Source organism: Crocodylus siamensis, chromosome 3 (genome assembly GCF_052110815.1).
Source record: "Crocodylus siamensis isolate JL-2025a chromosome 3, ASM5211081v1, whole genome shotgun sequence".
NCBI classification, from domain to species: Eukaryota; Metazoa; Chordata; order Crocodylia; family Crocodylidae; genus Crocodylus; species Crocodylus siamensis.
In genome coordinates, this window is record NC_143397.1 from 26,273,868 (window position 1) to 26,294,051 (window position 20,184).

The 20,184-nt window shown below is 43.5% G+C and overlaps 1 protein-coding gene across 2 annotated transcripts in view; it reads right to left on the reverse strand.

Moving 5' to 3' along the window:
- The window catches only part of DAB2 (DAB adaptor protein 2), a 31,190-nt gene extending 12,238 nt beyond the window's left edge, over positions 1 to 18,952 (reverse strand). The window contains exons 1-7 of one of the 2 annotated variants that reach the window (XM_090037984.1): positions 18,625 to 18,952; positions 4,686 to 4,814; positions 3,438 to 3,577; positions 2,502 to 2,600; positions 1,941 to 2,072; positions 989 to 1,081; positions 151 to 192 (exon numbers count right to left, since the gene is read on the reverse strand). In XM_090037984.1, the coding sequence (XP_089894110.1) occupies positions 151 to 192; positions 989 to 1,081; positions 1,941 to 2,072; positions 2,502 to 2,600; positions 3,438 to 3,577; positions 4,686 to 4,779 (600 nt within the window). In that variant the 5' untranslated portion in view covers positions 4,780 to 4,814; positions 18,625 to 18,952. The remainder of the gene's footprint in view (positions 1 to 150; positions 193 to 988; positions 1,082 to 1,940; positions 2,073 to 2,501; positions 2,601 to 3,437; positions 3,578 to 4,685; positions 4,815 to 18,624) is intronic. The other variant, XM_090037985.1, reaches the window with a different exon arrangement.
- Positions 18,953 to 20,184: the final 1,232 nt, after the last annotated feature.

The following is a 20,184-nucleotide window of genomic DNA, read 5'->3' on the forward strand; positions in this document are numbered from 1 at the left end:
GCTTACCACCAAACTAGGTAGGTGAGAAATCTCCTTCCCCAGCCCTTCTTTTAACCCAGTTTAGTAGAGACCATGTACATCAATTACTACATTATACTGAATTTCTATACTTGAGGCTCAACATGGGTACAAGCCTGAGTAGTGACATACCAGTTTTTTATCAGCTTGATCAGTAGGCGAGGTATCTCCATTCTAGATAATGGAAGCACATACAGATGTCAACAACAAGTCAATACATCAAAGAAGTTATTCTCCAAGTGTTGCATCAACCAGTAGCAGATCATTATCTAGACTATTTACTCCTATAAATAGTTGAGACCCTTCCATTATTCCCCCAATATTCTTCATTAAGATTGAAAGTAGCAGTTGCAAGCTTGGAGACAGCTTCTAGAACATGCTTGCTAGATAAGTACTGGGCAGAATAGGGGGAAGAAGCAGCTGGACTTGAACCCCTTGTTTGGAAGGGCATGCATTACTTGGTTGCAAGGTAGCTTTTACCTCAAGTGTTTTACTGATTTCAGTCTCACACAAAAAAAAAAAAAGCCAACCACAAACAAACAAAAAACCCCAAACACATTGGCTGTTACCTATAAAAAGGGCATATCCCTTCTAGAGAGCTGTTCAAGTTTTTCCCCTGCCAGCTGTCCAACATCCTCAGCCAGACTGAGGGGCTAGTAAGTGATGTACTAGAAAGCAACTATTCATTTGCTGTGAAGTCCAGTTAGGGCAAGCATCAGCCTTCATCTTTATCTTTATTTAAAGACCAGAAGGACTTAATTGTAGGTCATAGCTACAGGATGTCAGTATTTCTGATGTGCATCTAGAACCAAGATATGCACAGGCATCACCACAGCAACTGATGTAGTAGATATTATCCAGGTGTCAGTTTCTAGATGCCAAATTTTGCAGAGAAATACTAGCTGACCAAAGCATTCTAGTCACCTGGAAGGTGGCCTGACAACCAGAACTTAAATCTGAAAGTGCATACTTTACATGCCTTTTTCTTATCTTCTTCCTCTTTTTTCTTCATGTTGTAAATTAGCTGGAAGAGGTCCTTAAGATCAACAACTAGAGGTTCAGCCTAGAAAAGATAGCAATAGAGTGTCAAGTTCCTATAAAATGCAAGCATTAAAGATTCCTAGTGCCTTTAGGTTTATGACTTGTACTTGCTATATAGGTACTGTGGAACTGAGGACTCATTTCAGCATCTGCTAGGAAAAAAACAAAACAAACATTTATGGCAGTTCTGATGTAGTGGTGCTTGTCCTGCCTTTTAAGATGACCAGAGTAGAGAATGGTGCTTCTTAGATCTGCTGGGCCTCTGCTATCTTGGTTTTCCTTACCAGAAAGCCATGAAGGTTAAGACATAATAGAACTGGTGAGCAAGGCTTGCCTAGTATAGGAACTCAGGCATGAAATCGTTACCATGACCTTCCATTCTTTGGAACAGTTATTTCCTACAGTTGCAGAGAAAGAGGGTTTTGCTTGGGCAGGTTCAGTTAGATCCTGAAGTGGTATGCTGCAGGCAGATCTATCCACCTCCCCACCCCAGGCCTCCTACATTCTGAGAAGGAAGCTTCCTCCATACCCTGAAGTGTCAGCAGCAGCATAAGCTTCTTAGAATGCATTTGTGGTCTCAGCATAAAGACAAACAGGTTTTTTTTTAAAACTAGGAGGCAGTAAATTGAGCAGTATGCTTGCATGTTTCATGACAGAGCACCGAGTTAGAGAAACATGATGCACTAAACAAGGCTTAGTTTAGAGTCACCAATTCTATTCAAAATGGGGGGGGGGGGGGGGGAGAGAAAAAAGAAAGAGTAGTCAGACAAAAGGCCTTCATGAGGCTGTTATTTTTGATGCAATCATGCTTACAAGCATATGCTCTTTGACATCTCCCAAAATGGTGAGACTGTACTGGTGCCCAAGACCTGGATTCATACCTGTTGTGCTGTTTTTATGGCAAAGAATTGGTGCTGGCCTTCTCCTCCACAAATATAACCAAAGGCACGATTGTCAGTCACATCCCGAGCAATAAAAGAGATTTTGTTGACTGGATGCTCATGTTCTATCACCTGGAACATGAAGGGGTTGTTCAGACACCACATGAGATGCTCAGTCTACACAATAGTTGGTGAGGGCAAGGTAGCAACTACTCTGCAGTTTAGAAGTAGTTAACTAAGGCTGAAAGCAAGTTGTGGAGCAAAACCAATGCTGATAAGAGACATGCAAGGTGAGGCAGGCTGCCCAATGCTATTTTTTTTTTTTTTTTAAAATATAAGTTAAGCAAAAAGCAAAAGATTTACATTTTGCATAAATAAAGCAGAAAGGTGAAGGCTTGCTTCCAGATACTGGAGTGCCATTCTTCCCTCATTCTAAGAACAGGGATAGAAGACAATAGGAGAAAGACCTCTAGACCCATCAGGTTAAAGTAAAGTAGTATGCTAGTTCTAGTGGCTACAACCCATATTAAGTTATTGTAAATCTGTTTGTTGAAGCCTTACCCCAGTTTTCTCATCAATTATCTTGATACCAGAGAGGGAGATATTCACCCAGATCCTCTGCTTGTGTTGTCCCTGGGAACGTGCTGCTACTGCCATTCCCTAATAGGGCAGAGGCATTGGTATTAGTGTATTTAGTTAACATGACAAAGAAGTTGTGTTGCACGAGCTGAAGCTCAAGTATTCAAGTTTGTTGTTTTCAGGTTGCAGTCCACTATTGTGCTTTTGTGGAGAGCCAAGATAATAGTTCCAAAATAGCAGTTTATGCTAGATATTGCATGCCTCAAAACATGATGCAGAGCTGAGCCTGTAAGTGGTTTCTACATCAGAACCAGAACATCTCTAGCAACCTTACTAAGCCATATCCACCTCAGACCTAGTTGCAATTAGAACAAGCTTGAGAGTACTCCCCTGTACATGGTTTTCCTCCTGAGGGAAAGGCAGTCATGAGCACTTAACTTGTACTACTTCCCTACTCATCTTGGCATAGATAAGCATGTACTGTTGCCACATAACAGTCAAAGCATGGAAGCCAAGGCTATGTTCTCTAGGATTCATTGCTCCAACTTGCAGAGCATTGTTCTTGTAGCTAGAATTCAACTTGTGCCTGACCAGCATAAGTAGAAGCTAGTTTTCAGGCTTACCAAGCTGGTTTGACCTGATATTCTAGATTTTTTCTTTTCTGCAGAAAAAAGGCCCAAAAGAGAATGTTTGCCATTTACCAATACAAGTAGTATTAGAGGATCCAAATCAAAGATGGAGTAGCCAAGTGCATGTGGATCATAGCAAGGACAGGTTTATATTAAAAGGAGTAATTGCCAGTTTTGAGGCCTCATTTGTTCAGGGCGATACATTAGTCTTTAAATTTTGTGCCTTTGGACCTGCCTCTAACTTAGAGTCCATGTTATAGAAATAGATCAGAGCAGTTCAAGTCTCTACCTTTAGCTTCATCATCGAATCCTGGCTCATTTTGTCTCCCCTTGCTTCCGAGACATCATCAATACCAATAAGCTTGGCTTTATATCTTACACCATCTCCTTTGAATCGGGCCAAGAGAAATTCATCAGTCTTTTCTGACCCTGAAGGAAGATTAAAAAAGAGTTTAAGATGCATTGTCCAAGCCATTTTAGAACTTTTCTAGCAAGTCACCAAGTCTCCAGACCAGTACAGCAATTTAAAGCAATTTCTAGCCAGACCCCACATATGAATGCAGTAGAAGTTTGGTATGTTTAATGACATTAAAACAACAGTATTTGCTACTGCTGGCTTAAAACTAGAGGCTTAGCTATTAGTGTGGCCTGCAGCAACCAACTTCACCCATACTTATCCAGTATTATGGAGTGCTACTGTCCTTTGCTCAGTCCTGTACCTTGTTTTGCTACATGATGAATTCAAGTGTTAGGAGAGTACTATTTTTCAGATGTTGAACTTTTAGGCATCAGCTGAAGTTTGTTATGCCTTTTACATCCAATGAAAAGAAAATGTTACTTAAAATATTCAGTTAAAAGACATATTTCTGTTTTTTTATATCAAAAAGGAAGAGAAGGGTGGTACACAGGTTTAAGGGAACAATTGGTCCTTCAGATGTGTTAGAGCTTTGGTTCCTTCAGCTCAGGCTTTTTGGTCTGGAAAGAGCCAGGAGTCAAGCTGTATTCTTGCTATACCCCAAGAATATGGTTATCTAGTTAGCTTCTACCCTGCTTTTAGAACTTTTGTATTTGTTTATTCTTCTCTTCCATCCCTAGGGATCTTGATACTTTTGGGGACCCAGAAGGGATCAGCCACATGTCTATTCTGTAGATGAGACCATGTTCATTAGTACAAACTAGGAAGAACATGCAAGTCTCAAAACAGGTTGAGCTATGGGCAGTGTTGTGGTCATACAAGTGCCCACCCACACTGTTTGGTCATGCCTGTTCTCACTAGGGAATATTTTATGCTTGCATTTGGTGCTTCTCAGTCCGATGGGATCTTTGTTTCCTGATGAAACTGGAAGCATTAGGTGGTCAGTAGGTTTGAAGAAAGGTATTGATAGATTGGAATTTTATATCCATAGGTAGCTTAGTCTTCCAGTCCAATGTGAAGTTACTCATGTTATGCTGGAGTCCTGGACCTAACCCCAGCATAAGGCAGAGCCCCTCCCCAAAATATACACACTTGCAAGTAATGCATTTCATTTCATCTTACCTTTCTTTTTTTCTTTCTTTGAAGGCTGTGCTTTAGGCACTGCCTGTTGGTCAGGCTGGGTGCTGACATTAGCTGTTTCCACTTCATTAGACATTGTGAGATGGAAGCAGGCCTCAACTCCAAAAGGCACTAGAGAAAGCAACACGTGATGTGCAATTGTAAGTCCAGATAGTCAGTCAGAAAGAGATGGATAATTACTGTTAAACCAGTATCAATTGGAGCAGATGTAAACTAGAGTATAAATTAAGCAACTCTGAGTTTACTATATAGTTTACAAACGCTTAAGTACAGGAGGGCATGTGGATGCAAGTTTGCTAGGGCAAGCTGTGGCCTTTACATGCTTCATCTGTGATCTAGCACTAGTTTCTAGTCCAGATCAGATAGCTAGACAACTGCCTGCTGTTTTTAGGAGGTCTGAGCAGAGTCAAGATCAACCATACAGATAGACTGTACAGAGGCTGAAGGTTGCAGCTTCAGGAAAAGTGACTGAGGGGCCATTTCACTGAAGCCCAGTCTCTTGCTATACCATGTTGTTTTAAAAAAAAAAAAAAAAAAAAAAGCATCAGGCAGAATGGCTAAAATTAAGTTGTAGCCATTTGCCTGCTCCCCTGGGAAAGATTCTTCATTCTAGCACAAATTAGTGGTCCATTTTCAAGGCTGCCTAGATAGAAATCAAGTAAGGGTTCAGGTATGGGGAAGGAAGGGACTCATTTATAAAATTTAGAGTATTATTTATTTCTGCAGTTTTAACACTCACTGAGAATTTACAACTTCATCAAAATATGGGAATGCATCTACTAGTCCTCTGGCTGTAGAGAGGGGAAAAAAAAAAAAAAAAAAAAAAAAAAAAAAATCAGGAAGCTGAAGTCTTCCTAAAGGCTACATGACTGGATATCCAGACACCTCCACAAGCACCCACATCTAAAAAGTGTGAAGTTTCCTGTTGCATGCCATTTGTGCACAAGTGACATCAGCACCTAGGGACTGACCAAATTCATAGCAGAAGTGGGCCATGCAGTAGCACCTTTATCCCTGCTGGTTCCCCTGCAGGTCCCCTCCCAGCCATTGCTGACTGGTTGAGGGGCCCTGCTGCTTCGTACCAACTACGTAGGGACGCAACAAGCACCATATTTAAAATCATGGTTTTTGCCTTCCTGCTAGTCAGGAGCAAGTGGTAGGGTCCCTCAGTCACTTGGGGGCAGTTCCCAAATCATTTAAGATCACAAAAAATGAAGCATCTTAAAATTACTAAATGCATTAATGCATCTTTTATCTAACATTAAATGGATTAATCCATCTTCATGAGCTTTAACAGGGTGGAACAGAGTAGGTATTGGGCAGCCAAGCAGCCCTGGGTGCCCAAGAGGTAGAAGTCAGGTCTTGGGTATACTGCATCACCTCAGTGTTGCAGAGAGGATGGAAAGGCTTCAACCCTAGCAGCCTAGCTCATTTGCTAGCTGTTAGGGGTTTTAGTTCAGAATTAGGAGTTCCATAAACTGAGCCCAAGTAATACCTCAACTGAGCTCTGAATAGCTTTCTTTTAAAGGGCTGTTTTAGGACCAACTCAAAGTTTGTATTTATTTATTATAGTCTTGGATTGCCATGAATCTTTAGAAATAATGATTCTAAGATCATGGCTAGATGAACCAGGTTTTAGCTTTTTTACCTATCCTAGTATTTTCAAGTATAGTCCTTTGCCTAGCAAGGCTGTATTTCAAGCAAGTCTTAAAAGACATCATTAAGAGAAGCCACAGGACATGAGTCAGGGTTTTATAAAAAACAGCTGACTAAAATGAATTGAAGTTTCTAGAAGAACCACCTCCTGGAAAAATTCTTCCATTTCTGCAGCCAAATGGTAAGGCTGCATACAAGATGTTTGGGGAAGTAAGATCACATTAAAAATTGGCTAGCCCACCCAACTTGGTTCACCTGAGTGCAGACCTTATATTTGGATTCAAAGTGCAAGCTGCAGAGAAGTTCCAGGAAGATTAGATCAGTCTAACCTGGATTAAGTCAGCCTTTTTTCCCTTGAGCTTCTGTACAGTTACCAGCACTACTCCAGGGCTGAGCTTTTCTTACCCACAATCCTTGCACTAGAGAATTTGTAGCACTGCCCCAAGCAGACTAGTCAGCCTTACCTTCCTAAATCCTGAAGGAATTCTCACTGCCTTCTGCTGGACTCTCCAGTTCATCCACATCCTGTGGTGGGGGGCCCCCCAAAAATTGGACACAGCATTCCAGATATGGCTTCACCAATGCAGAATGGAAGGGAAGCATCACTTCCCTTGAGCTGCCAGCAATGCTCCCACTAATGCAGCCCAGGATGTCAGATCATCTACTGTAACCCCTAGGTCCTTTTCTCCCAAGATGCTGCTTAACTTGTTTGTTCCCAAACCTGTAGCAATACATGGGAATTTTCTGTCCCAAGCACAGAACTTTGCACTTGTCCTTGTTGAACCTTGTGAGACTGAGGAACATGGAGGATTAGGCCACAAGGAGACAAACCTAGCCCTACCCTCCAGCATATCTGCTATTCTTGGCATCTTGATGAGATTGAGAGTTTGCTGAGGGTGTACTCCATCCCATCTTCCAGATCATTAAATGAATTATATTGATAAAAGACCAGCCCCAGGACCAACCCATGGGGCATTCTACTTGGTACTGCTATCAACTAGACCAAGGCACTGAATCACTACCCATTGACCCCAACAACCCAGCCAGCTTTCTACCCACCTTACAGTGCATTCATCCATCCCATACTTCATTAGCTTGCTCACAAGAATGCTGTGGGAGACTATCAAAAGCCTTGCTAAAGTCAGGGTACATCACATCTATAGAGGCAGTCATCACAGAAGGCAATCAGACTATATCTGGTAGGACTTGCCCTTTGGTAAATACATGACAGCTGTTCCTGATCACCACCTTCTCCAAGTCCTTAGAAATGGAGTCCTTGATTTTTCTAGGGACCAAGGTGAGGCTGACTAGTCTAATCCCCTGGATCCTTCTTCCCTCTCAAAGATGGCCACTATATTTGCTTTTAGTTAAATCATGGTGATTGAAGGAGGTCACAGATTTCAGAAGAAGTGGCCAGCTGCTTTGCAATCACATTAGCCAGCTCCTCAGGTGCTTTGTCCAACCCCCCTGTACAAGTACATGTCCAGCCTTTCTGAATAAGCCCTCAACTTGTTCTTTTACCAACCTTCTCCTGAAGCCCAAGAACTATGGTCTAATCTATGAAGAGCAGGATTGATCAAACAGTTCGACAGCCATTAAAAAACCACCACCACAACACCAAGCTCTTTAGGGATGAACTATTCATCTGAGCATCTAGAACTTGCCAAGATGCCTCTCAAAAGCAATTGGGTAAAATAGTAGTATTTACCAAAGCGTGTAATAGTTTGAGTAGTGTAGAAGAGAGAGGGAACTAGATACCAAGGCAGCTGGCTCAAAAGGAGAGGGTTGGTAAGGATAATGGACTGAGCAAGTTAAATCAAAATGAAAGAAACTTCTTGGCTGTGTCAGCTTGACAGATTCCATCAAAAAAGTTCTCTAGGCAGCTTCACCACTGAGGAGGAGAATGAAAGGCTAAATGGGTTATAGTATCAATCCCAGCTGTCAGATTAGTCAGGGAAGCCAAAAAGCTCATATATGAGGCCATATCCAGATGTGAACAGACATTTGGTTCCCTGAAGACAGCCAACAGCAGTGTGCCTTGTGCCAGTGCCAACTGTCCCCAGGGAATGCCTGTACTATGTGTGCTCTGGCATGTGACCCTGGGTGGGGTAGGGGAGGAAGCCATGGTATGGCAAGAGAGAAACAAAAACTAGAAAAAACAAAAGAAAAACCCAAACACTAAATAAGACCCCCCCACACCTTTTATGCTGCTCCCTTGCACTGTGGAAGACAACGGACCATGCAGTATGTGGATCTCCAGATACAATCTATGGTGCCACAGATGCATGGCTATGCTCATCTGGACATGGACTAAAAACTCAGAACCTCTGGCCAAATAGCCAAGTTTACTTTAGGCCACAGCAAGCCTAGTTATTGTATAAGTTATAATCTTAGCTTCCTTGGAAAGCAGCAAGATGAGTATTTGAGGATTTTAAGAGGAATACAACTTGGAATGGTGTTTGCTCATGTTACTGGTATGCATTCTCCAGCAATTAGGTACCATGGACTGAGCCATGGCATCATTCCAGACTTCAGTGAATGAAAGAAACACTAGCACTAGCCACAGGACAACTTAGTCTTCAGATTGCTGAATAAAGCCAGGCAGTCCTATAGAGCTGCAGCCCATTGTTAAATGCTTGTGAAATTAAAACACAACAAACCAACACAACAACCACCACCACCACCAAAAAAAAGTGTTCTACACAGAGGAGGAAGTTCATTTGCTCATGGAGAGAGTGAACTGCCCTTCAAACAGGAAGGGGGACATCTCTCCCCCTACCCCCAAGAGAAATTGGGTTGAGGCCCCATTTCTAGAAATATGGGCATCAAAAGCAGTGTCACCAGATGGATTCCTGGCACCCAGATCTACTCCAAGAGTGGTAGCTGCTTTCTATTTGAAAAACGCTACCACATATTGCCACTTCCTACTGAACAAGCAGGACTATTGTGCACTTGGTGCTTTCAAGTGTTGAATATGGTGTTACAGAGCTGGCTTAATATACTATGCAACTTGAGCACTACAGTTTGTTTTAGTATGTTACTTCTGTCCTGCAAAGGGCAGAAAGCGACTGCCAGGCTGAGTGCCCAAGAGTATGCAAAGGTTACACTGTTGTTAGAGGGAGTTGGGGGTTTTTAAGGCCTGACTAAAGGATTAGTTGACACTAGCTCAGGAGAGCACCACATTTAGTTCAGAATGTTTCAGTAGACATACTAAATAAAGTTCACCTGTTTGACAAGTAGGCTTCTGGTCCCCTACCCACTTCAGGTTGCCATGTTAAAAAGAATTTAGTAGAGTGATCATTACTATTTTTTGTCATTTAGAAAGGTTCATACCTGGGTTTTGTTTGTTTTTTTTAAAAAGATACTGCCCAATTTGTTTAATTGATCACAGCTGCCTTCCAGTTACCCAAATTTGTTTTAGCAAAAATGTTCCATGTGTCCCAAGAGTTCTCCCACCCAAGAAGGGGCATCAAGCTACTGGCTGTTCCTTCCACATCCAGTCCTGTGTAAAGTTTTTAACCAAGAAGTAGGGCTACACATGCATAGCAAGTATAATGCCAAGAAAGCAGTGCAACTCTGTTGCTTCGGCCTGGGTACCCGTACATCTTAGTATTTTACTTTGGTTTGTAAGAAGTGGCCTTAGCCTATAGTTTCACTAGTCTGGGCTTGCCTTCCAGGTTCAGATAGCCTTGTTTGTCCAGTTTTGAAAGGTAACTGGTACTATTTTCATGCGTCGGTCATCTGGTGCAAGTACCCCGTTGTTACTGTACAAGACAGTAGTATAGCACTACTGCAATAAGAGCCATTTGCAAGATGCAAGAAGCTACTTCCATTGTTAAAAAAAAAAAGTGGCCTTCAGAATGATATTCCCACCTTCACTCAAAGTAGTGATATTTCAAGGAGGTAGAGTTAACCCCAGATGCTATTAACTCAGCTTCCAAACCCACTAACGCATGTCATTTCACTTGTAAATGAAGTGGCTACCAACAGCTGAACGAGCCCTCAGTAAGAACCATAGGAAGTTTAGATGTGCTATTGTGTTACATGAAGGAGGACTCAGGGGTGGGCAAAAATGCAGCCTGCAGGCCAGATGCAGCCCACCAGGCCATTTCTATTTTGCCTGCAGGGGCCCCTAAAAAAAAAAAAGTTAATATTTATCTGCCCCTGGCTGCCTGTCACACAGCCCTTGATGGCTTGCCAAAACTCAGTAAGCAGACCTCTGCCCAAAATAAATTGCCCTCCCCTGTTCTAACTGCAATAGAAAGAAAGAAGAGAAGAGAGTGCCACTTCCCTGCCACGCATCACTCCTGTACATTCTATACAAAGGCCACCTTGTAGCCATTGACTCCAATGCTCTAACAAACCTTAACAAAGGGCTGTTGGCAAGTGTTGCTGTTGCCTTCAAGTATTCCAAGGAGCACTACTTGCTTTCATATGAGCTTATTTGGCCTCAATTTTATGTTGGTGGGGAGGGACAATAAGACACGCTTTGTATTTTGGGTACAGGCCTTTCCAGATGCATTTCTTACCTTTGCCACACTAACCACCTGTGGCCTGACTTGAAGTTAAAGAGATTTGGGGGGGGGGGGGGGGGGGGGGGGGGGAAAAAGAGAGTTTCCTATGCAATCCTTGATCTACAAAAAAAAAAAAAAAAAAAAAAATCTCATGTTCTCAAAAAAAGGGTTTGGTCTTTAAGTTTTTGTTTTTTTTTTTTTAAAAAGCCTTAAAAAAAAAATCTAGATAGAACTACTAGTTTAAGAAGTTAGTCTTTCTATTGGCAGGAGAAGGAAAACAAACTTCTTCCCCCCTGAGTTCATAAGTCATGCTCTCACTTGTTTGGGTATACACCTAAAATGGGAGAATTTAGCAGTTGAATATTGGTTACAGAGAGAAAAAAAAAAAAAAAAAAAAAAAAAAAAGAGGATCAGGTCTCACTATTTGTGTATGAATGCCTGTACACTTTAGCATTAAGACAGACCATTTATCTACACCATTTCATACAGTCTATTTAAAGAGAGACCTCAAATACTAAAGCTCAAGGTAGTGCTATTTAGAAGCACAGGAAAAGCCTCATACCATGAATCTTTGGTCTTGTGCCAACACCTCCTCTTGGGAGCAAGTAATACTAACAATCCCAGTACTAGTACTTTTTCTTCAAGTTTACTCATTTATTTGAGGAAGAGAGTTGGCTTAGCATGGAGCATCTACTTCAAGGAGATACTATTGTCATCTGCTGCAGACTGCATTAAATAGAAGGGAGTACTGACCCCCACCCCCCAAATCAGGTTAGCCTTTAAGAAGTTCTAGGATTTTGGGGTCCCAAAAGCAGGCCTACTAAGAAACCTTAGAATGATCTCCAAGAGACTGAACTGTTCACTGCATTTCAAAGCCTAGCAGGATTATCTTACTCTAGCCCTTCTGAACATGTTTGTATGGAACATTAATCTAGCATTCCAAGACTTACTTGGTCATCCTTTTTTATACAAGGGGAAAAAAAACAAACACCAAGCCAAACCAACAAATGGTTCTTCAGAAATGCATGTGTTGTTCCAATTACTCAGAATTGAAGTTGTGACAGGAATTGGTAGCCTTTTCCCATTTCAAGACTATATGAAATGAAGTTAGAGTTGGTTTTATTCTTAGGTAATAATTGTGGAATTAGAGATAGCCTGTTACAGCTGTGAGAGCATCCCCTATACTAGATAGGGCAATTCTGTAGCTAGGCCCAATAAAGTCAGTCAATGATATGAACCAGAACACTTATTCTACTGTTATAAAATTGCAAATAGTCGTCTTCTTGGCACTTCATGAAAGGCCACAAATTACTGCATGGCAAGCAGCAGTCACCTAGTTCTCTTTATGAAGCTAGGGCAAGAGATAGTAAACATCTTCTAGGCAGCTTTAGTACTTTGTCCTTTTCACAGCATGTGCTTCTTCATTATCTCTTGGTACCAAAAAAAAAAAAAAAAAAAAAAAAAAAAAAATACACAACTCAATTCAGTTGAAAGTTACTGAATGTAACTATTAACTTACAATTACAAAATCTAAAGGCCAAGGGAGGCCAGGAAAGCAAGTCTTTCCTGCCAATTTCAGTACATCCTGCAGGGGAATAGCAGAAGTGCTATGATAATTCAAATGCAGAGGATACTTCTAGAGAAAAGCTGCCTTGCAAAAAGATGCGTTAGTAATCTGGGGGGTGGGGGGGGGTGGAGATATGGACAGATTGAGATTTAGGTTCCCCAAAAAAAGGTGCAAGCACTTTAGAAGCATGGTTCAGCAGCAGTGATAGAAAACCACAATTCAGAGAGCAGCTGCACAAGAATACAAAAAAAGGGAGATTTCAGCTTGGTCCTAGCTAGAGAGATTGCACAAAGTGTCAAAGATTTCTAGTGCGTGTTTGTTAGCTACTTGTGGCCTTTTTGTAAGAGGCCATATTATGCTAGGTAGCCAAGATTCCTACAAGACGGCACCATTTAGAGTGTGTGTAGTACAACTAGCCAACCAGGGTAGTCAGAAACATCCTTGGTCACTTCTTAACAACTCTGGATTGTTTCCCCAATGATAGCAGTGCTATACTAGTACAGCTTGTGGAACAAGTATAATGGCACATTCATGTAGATCCCTGCATAGCTTGACTCAATGACACTTATGCACATAAATCTCTGAACTACTTGCCAGAGAGTCTCACACAAAATGTGAAATATGCAGTGTTGGCAATGCCCTGAATAACCTTGAAATGCATGGTATACAATTTCTTAACTCATTTAAGTTATATGTACCATTTATACAGAAAGAACTGCAAAAAGCAGATGAGTTTAAAACTTGCAAGTCAAATAAAGTACTGAAACACTTTCACATAAAGAGTTGCCCATAGCTTTAATATCTGGGTACACTTCCCCCCCCCCCCCAATGCAGAGCAAGCAGTTTGCACTTGCAGTTGACAGAACCTATTGCCATTCAACAGGTCACAGTAGCATAACCTACAGATTATCTATTGGAGACCATTCTAACCAGCTATCCAAGATAAAGTGCATTCCCTAAAGTTTGAGCATTCAATGGAAAAAAAAAAGTTAACTTTTATGAAGCCTTACTCAAAGTCCCCAAGTGACCTTGCATCTACATCTTTGTCTGGTATCATTTCGGACCTACAAGGGCACCAGAGCCTTTTCCACAAGTCTGATTTTGTTCTTAATACTGTATGCATCTATCCCATGTCCATCACCCAACTGGAAGTTTATGTAAACTGCCCTCAGTTACTTAAACTAGAATTACCGGCACAACATTCATTCCTACTCAGGTTTCCCCCCCCCAAAACCAAGAAAATGTGTTCCTGTTCCCTTCAATAATCCTTCCTCTTTCCCCATTCATGAGATCAAGGGGACTTGAAGTAGCTGTAGTTCAAGTTAATAGACAAATCTGCACCATAGCTGTTACAATCACATTCAAGTTGTTTGTCAAGCATGTGTTGGCTTCCACCAAGATCCGATTTTCACTTCAGAGTTTAGAGCCCTGCTCAAAGCCAGCATTGAGAGCACTGCTGCCTGAAACATTGCTTAGAACAGCCAGCAACCTTCTCTGTACTGCAAGGTCCTGACCTAGCGAGAAAGGGAGATGGGCAGGCACTATGACCTAGCCACTGCTGGCACTCATTCCACCTCCTGCAGAGCAAAGAAGGACACCCAGTACTGAAGCCCCTTGTGTAGGCCTGACTGAATGGCTCCATGGGCTGCTAACCCTCATCTTAAAGAGTTCTTTCCAGGGTTCCCCCCCCTCCTTTTTTGAAGTGCAGAAACAACCTCAACCAAGAGGTCATAGCTTTTATCCTTTCCCCCTTATCACAAAGGGGAACTCCCCCCTGCAAGGGGTTAAAACAGCTTTCCAGGTATTGCAGTCTTCTGTCTAGGCATAGATAGCAGCCAAACTACCCTTAATTTTGTCCCATGGGCTAGGTTATAGACTAGGATAAGCAATTAAAATCTGTAATATAGAGGCTCAGTGCACATAAATCTGAATGTAGTATCAAAACTTACCTTAAGTTGATTTTGGCCATTTTGAAAACAGTTTAAGTAATTTAGGTTTCAACTGGTTTATTGAACTTCTGCCCCAGACCTAGCACCCCCTTCACTCCCCCCCCGCCCCCTCCAAACTTCTGGCCTGCATTTGGCCATTCCCCAAGTGTAGATGCTCACTTACTAGTTCAATCTACAGTTTAGACCAGCCTGCAAAAATTGAATCTCTTCAGCCTGGGGCTGTCTGTACTTGGAGAAACTTTGATAACTAAAGTCTTCAGGGCCAACACTTGTTTTTGTAGCCATACCAGAATTCCTGAGAGCTCCAAATATTTCCAAGTACCTTAGAAATGTGGTGCTAGTGTTCTGCCTGTCTGGCCTCAAAGTCAAGGCCATGTATAGAAAGCTTACTAGATGGAGTACAGCATTCTTGCTATTGGCAGCATTATAGATTCAGATTAATTCATGGACCACAGATTTTCACTAAACTTAAACTACAGAGATGCCAATATCCAACCTTCGGCTATAGGACAGCGTCCCGCTTTCCCCCCATAAAAGGGTATGGGCACTGGCTTTAGAAGTTGCCGACTAGCAGCTTTCCAATATCCCTGGGCTACAGAGAATTATTTAAGTTTAAGCATGAGCAGTAATTGCCATTTTGATTATTTGCTGGTGCCCCCCCCCCCCAGTAGTTCATTACTAGAGAGATGGATATATTCAGAACTTAATGGCACCACTGCCCCAGCCAAGGCAGAGGGACCAGAAGCATCATTTCCCCCTCCATTCCTTCTTTTGTAGCCCCTTTTCTCCACATATTAAGTCAAAGGTCAAAGATAACCCATTTAGTTCCTTTGGTTATCTAAAAATCAAAACACTGTTTTGGTAGTAGCCAACTAGTCAGTATTTTAAATAAGTCACAGGAATTTTCCTCATCTGAAGTTACCTGTAACAGATAACAGCAGTTACACCAAGTGGAACTGCACCATGGCAAATTGGAGTTCCTGATACCATCAAAGGCTCTAGTTTTAGTATTGACCAGGTCTTCTTTATTGCCTTTTACCCACACAAGAATGAAGGTAGCAGGCAGACTGTTCTTTAGGAGGAGATATGGTTTGCTGTCAGTAATTAGTTCTCCTCAAAACCCTCATCTGCTACAGGCACAGGCTAGATTTTTCCAGCTGAAAGTCTGTTTTCTAGAGTGCCTAGAAATTGGGTTACTTTAATGGTTGCCCTTTCAAGATTGTACCTGAAGCCAAGTAATCCCACCCCTAATCTCAAGGTGAAGCAGCTATAATGGTGCTACTAGATGGGAGTGCTGTATGGTCTTATTAATGTTTGATGAACTAGTTTGTCTACCATATACTGCAGTGTTGTTGCTTCTCAGTGGTTCTATTCATTCTGTCCTGGAAGGGAAAGGCCATTCTTCCTTTGGTAAATCATTATGCAAAAAGAACATCCCGTAACTGCAAGGAGATGTTCTAGGTAACTGACATGATAACTACTACTTACCTTGACATGTTATTCAGTCTGCAAGTAGTTCATGCTGAGCAGTCAAGCTAAAAGAACCAATGCAGTCTAATTCATGAGCTCAGATACTGAAAGTCAGTATACTGGCCCTTTAAAAAACAAAAAACAAAAACACAAAAACAAAAACGTCATCTTCATCCTACAAGTCATTCAGCAAGTATTGTCTCATTGCTCAAGAATAAGAGATGAACTGGCAGACATGCAAGACATTCAAATTCAAGGACAGTATCCTGTCCTCAACTGGCCTTTGTTGTGTTCCAAGCACATTATAAATTTAACATGATGTGCACCAACTACAAATCTTTGTTTATTGTTTTGGGAAGGAGTGAAGGTCTACACAGCATTTTAATGGATGCTTTTCAGCAAGGCACCAACTCAGTTACATTCGGAAGGGTAGAAGTTTAACATCAAGTCTGGAGACGGATTTCAAGTATGGGACTAAGTCAAATTAAGTATTAAACAAATGCCACTGCTGTGTGCACAGGGTGGAGGGGAAGTGGGTAATTGGCATAATGCATGCCACCCAAGTGGCATGGGCAGCTTCTGCATACAGCATAGCAGACTGGTTTCTTTTCCCTGTCCTGAGGGGCATTTGGGGGAAGATGCAGGGTTGATTTGTGGCACTTCTGCCAAGAAGTTCAGCCCCCACTGGTCTAGAGGCATATTCTAATACACCATACCAAAAAAAGACTATTGGAAGCAACCCTGCTTTGACCCAAAGTAATCAAGTACTAAAAATATTTTTGCAAGGCCATATAAACTCATGTACTGCAGAGAAGGAGCCTAGAAGGCCTTAACATCTACCCCTGCAAGATAAAAATCAAACCAGCATATCAACCTAGTTTATTGGAATTTAGGGGTTCCATGGTAAGTCAGTCTTATTCTTCACCTCAGCACATGCCATCCCCCCCCCAAAAAAAACAAAAAAAACCCCACCAACAAGTCAGCCAGCTGCCAAGATCAAGCTAGAACAAGACTGTTCTGCCTCTTATCTGGCACCTCTCCATGCCAAATGGAAGCCATCTTTGTATGGACATTGGAAGAAGAGAAGTTGACAGTTTAAGTCAACAAGCTCTTCCTCTACACAGAGAGAGACCTGGATTTCATGCTGCACCCTGAGGCAAGGGGAAGAAGAGAGGAGAAATAGTTGGCAAGAATACTAGCAGCTTCCCACACCAAGCAAGCCTGCTTTCACTGGCTGCCAGAACTTGGCACTTGGATGCCACAGTAACTGGCAACAGCTTGAGCTTGCTTCAAGTTCTTTCCATGCTAGCAGAGTGCCATCCAACTCACTGGTCATGCCCCCTAGAATGACTGTGTAATGATTGTAGATACCCTGGTCAGCCCAGCAGGCTGCCCAAGCCTCTGAAGTATACAACCCAAAGGGGTAGGCAGATGGCAACCATGCTTGGTACAGCAGCATTATTTCATGCACCAGCCCATTTCCCCTCCCCCCCCCCCCCATGTGTAAAAAAAAAAAAAAAATTTAGCCACCCTAGCTTCTCTGCAATTCACACCCCTGGGTATAGTTGTGTTTGCTATCATCACATGATTATAAAAATGTAGCACCTGGTACCTGCAGTTAAACTGGTGAGCTTAGGTAGAACTGCAGAGGCCCTGACTCTTCATATCACCATCTACACCTTGGCTGAGGTCTAGCTGCCAGGTGGCTAGAGCCTTCAGGACCCATTTAAACTAGAGGTCTTAAATTAATCTTTAAGAGTTAGGCCTGTACTCATATTGATCACCTGTTTTTCCATTCATTCAATTTAGCCTCCCACAGCAGCAAAGAGGCATTTCTTTTCTACTTCTGAAGTACTTTCCTATTTCAAGGACAGACTGATGGCAAGTCTGTTTTTTTTTTGGCAAGTGTTTCTTAAACACCAAGTTACCTTGCAACACGTTTGACAATGAAGAACTGTTTGCATTTGGGGTTTGCAAAATGTTAGCCACCCAAATACCACAGCTTTAAGTTTTAGACTAGATTTTGAACTAGCAAGTTCAAGAAGAATTCATTACTGGAGCATGCAGTCTTTTGGCCTAGAGACAAGAGTTTCTCAGTGTCATTTTCCCAGCACATCCAATTCATCTGTGAAAGTCAACTACCCTTTGCTCCATCCCAGCCTCACTGGGAGCTTCCAGCATTCACCAGGAGGCAAATAATGCCAGTCTTTAACCGTACAAATACAGGTTCTGGGGTATTTGCCGTCAAGAGGATGGCAGCAGCAGGCCCCGGCACTTTGAACTCTGAGCATCTACCACTCAAGGAAGGGGGAGTCCTTCTCTCATTAACCTAGTCACTTCAGCTTCTGACATTAAGATTTCATCTAGTATCAGTACTCAGCCTCCCCTCCACCACCCCTAGGAGCCAGAACACTACAGGGCGCAGGGTAGCATTGATGGCTTTTTAGATAGAAAGCGACCCCCCTCCCCAGCCAACTCGATGATCCTCCGGGGTCAGCCCGAGTGACTATGAAAACCCACCGCATTGACACTTCTATCCTCGATCGCTCCCACCCGGTCCACCACACTCCTGGGGAAGAGCCGACTAGTGTTTGCTTAGCCAAACAACCCTCCTGCCCATCTCGGCTTGCCCAGCAAGACACAGATCCACAGAAGACGCCCGGCCCGGCGTGCCCTCCCCCTCCGGAGGGCGCCTCCCGCTCCCCTCCGAGCCCGAGCCCCGCCGCGGACTCTTTGTTCGCAGCCCGCCCAGCCCCGGGACTCACGGGCTGGATCCTCGCCGCATACACGACCCGGGGCTGCCGCTGGCGAGCTCCCTGCCCCCGCGGCCCAGCTTAAATAGGCGGCGTCCCGTCGCCAGCCGCCTCGTTAGCCACTCAGGGCGGGCGCAGCGCTGGTTTCAATCAGCTGCTGGCAGCTGAGGACTAGCCCAGGAATGCGCTGGGATGTTTGTGCTGCTCGCTGGGCGACTCCCCCGCGGCCGGGGCTCCCGCCCCTAACCCTTTGCGCGCCGCGCCGGCCCCTGCCTCTGCCCCTGCCCGCAGCCCGCGGCTGCGTGGGGGCGAGCTCGGACGCCCCACGGAAGCACGCGCCGGCTGGAGGGACCCTGTGAGGCCAGACGGGATGGGATCCTTTTCTGATCACATCAGGCCCCCCGCGCGGTGGCTTCTCCCTGAAGCCGGGGATCTGGCGCAGAAGTTAGGCTGAATTCAGTGGACTCAGCCTGAGTGCACGTCAGTGCAGAGCGCTGTGGGACCGGCTCCCGCCACGTTCAGCCCGTATGCGGCGCCCCGAACGTGTGGAGGGGTGCGGGTCTGCTGTGACTTCCCGTGGCTTGGTGCGGATTATGTGTAACGTCTGTACCCAGCTTGAGAGGGAACTGATGCCAAGTTAGCCCCCCTTAACCCACAACTGCTGTGGGCTTACACACTGCTGCCATGTTTGTGAGGTAACCTGTGAGGAAACCCCTGTGTTTGGACATCCATATCTTGTAGGCAGCCCCTCCCGAAGCATGGTTTGGTTCCACTTGGGGTCTGAGCACCCCTGGTTCAACCCTGCTCTGATCCCCTTGGAGGCTGTCAGTTATAACAACTAGCGATCAGCGGGTTACATCTCCCATGAACAGCCATAACCTTGCTGGCTGGGCGAAGAGGCTGCAGCTCTCTGAAAAATGATCATCATAGCCATTGTAGCTGCAGCATAAACATGGGGTTTATTTGTAGAGAGGAGTAAGTGAGGATGTGGGGAACCTGTGGAGAGCTGGAGTTCAAGCATGAGTGGAATCAGCCCTGAACACAAAAATATCCCAGCTCTTGATGGTTTTCAGCATCCGTGACAGACTGAAAAGTGGCTTGGGCCTGGAGCACTAAGGGTGCTTCAGGTCTCCTGATTTGGCTGAATGAACACACCTGTGGGAAGAATGGGGTGTCTCACCTGCCTACCCTCTGCTTGATTGTAAATGGTACTCTCAGACCCAAAGCTCAGGCTAAATCCATTCATTAAGGGGAAACATTTGCTGCCCCCAGCCCTCAAATGCATTCTACTCTGGTGTAGCAGTATTTGCCATAAACACCACACCGCTCATTATACGTGCTTATTTACTGGCAAGATTCAACCTTATTTTTTTGCTATTGCATTTGGATTAAAAATGTGGAGTTTTTGGTAATCAGGACCAGGCTAGCTTCTCAGTGATATTGCAGTGCTCTTAGCCATAGTTCCTCAGTGTATTTTTAAGCAGCATTTTCTAATACAGGCTTGTGGGAGGGTATTGTCTGCCACTCAAATCTTGAGAAGTAAAACAGTGACTCCTATAAAGCATGAGGTAT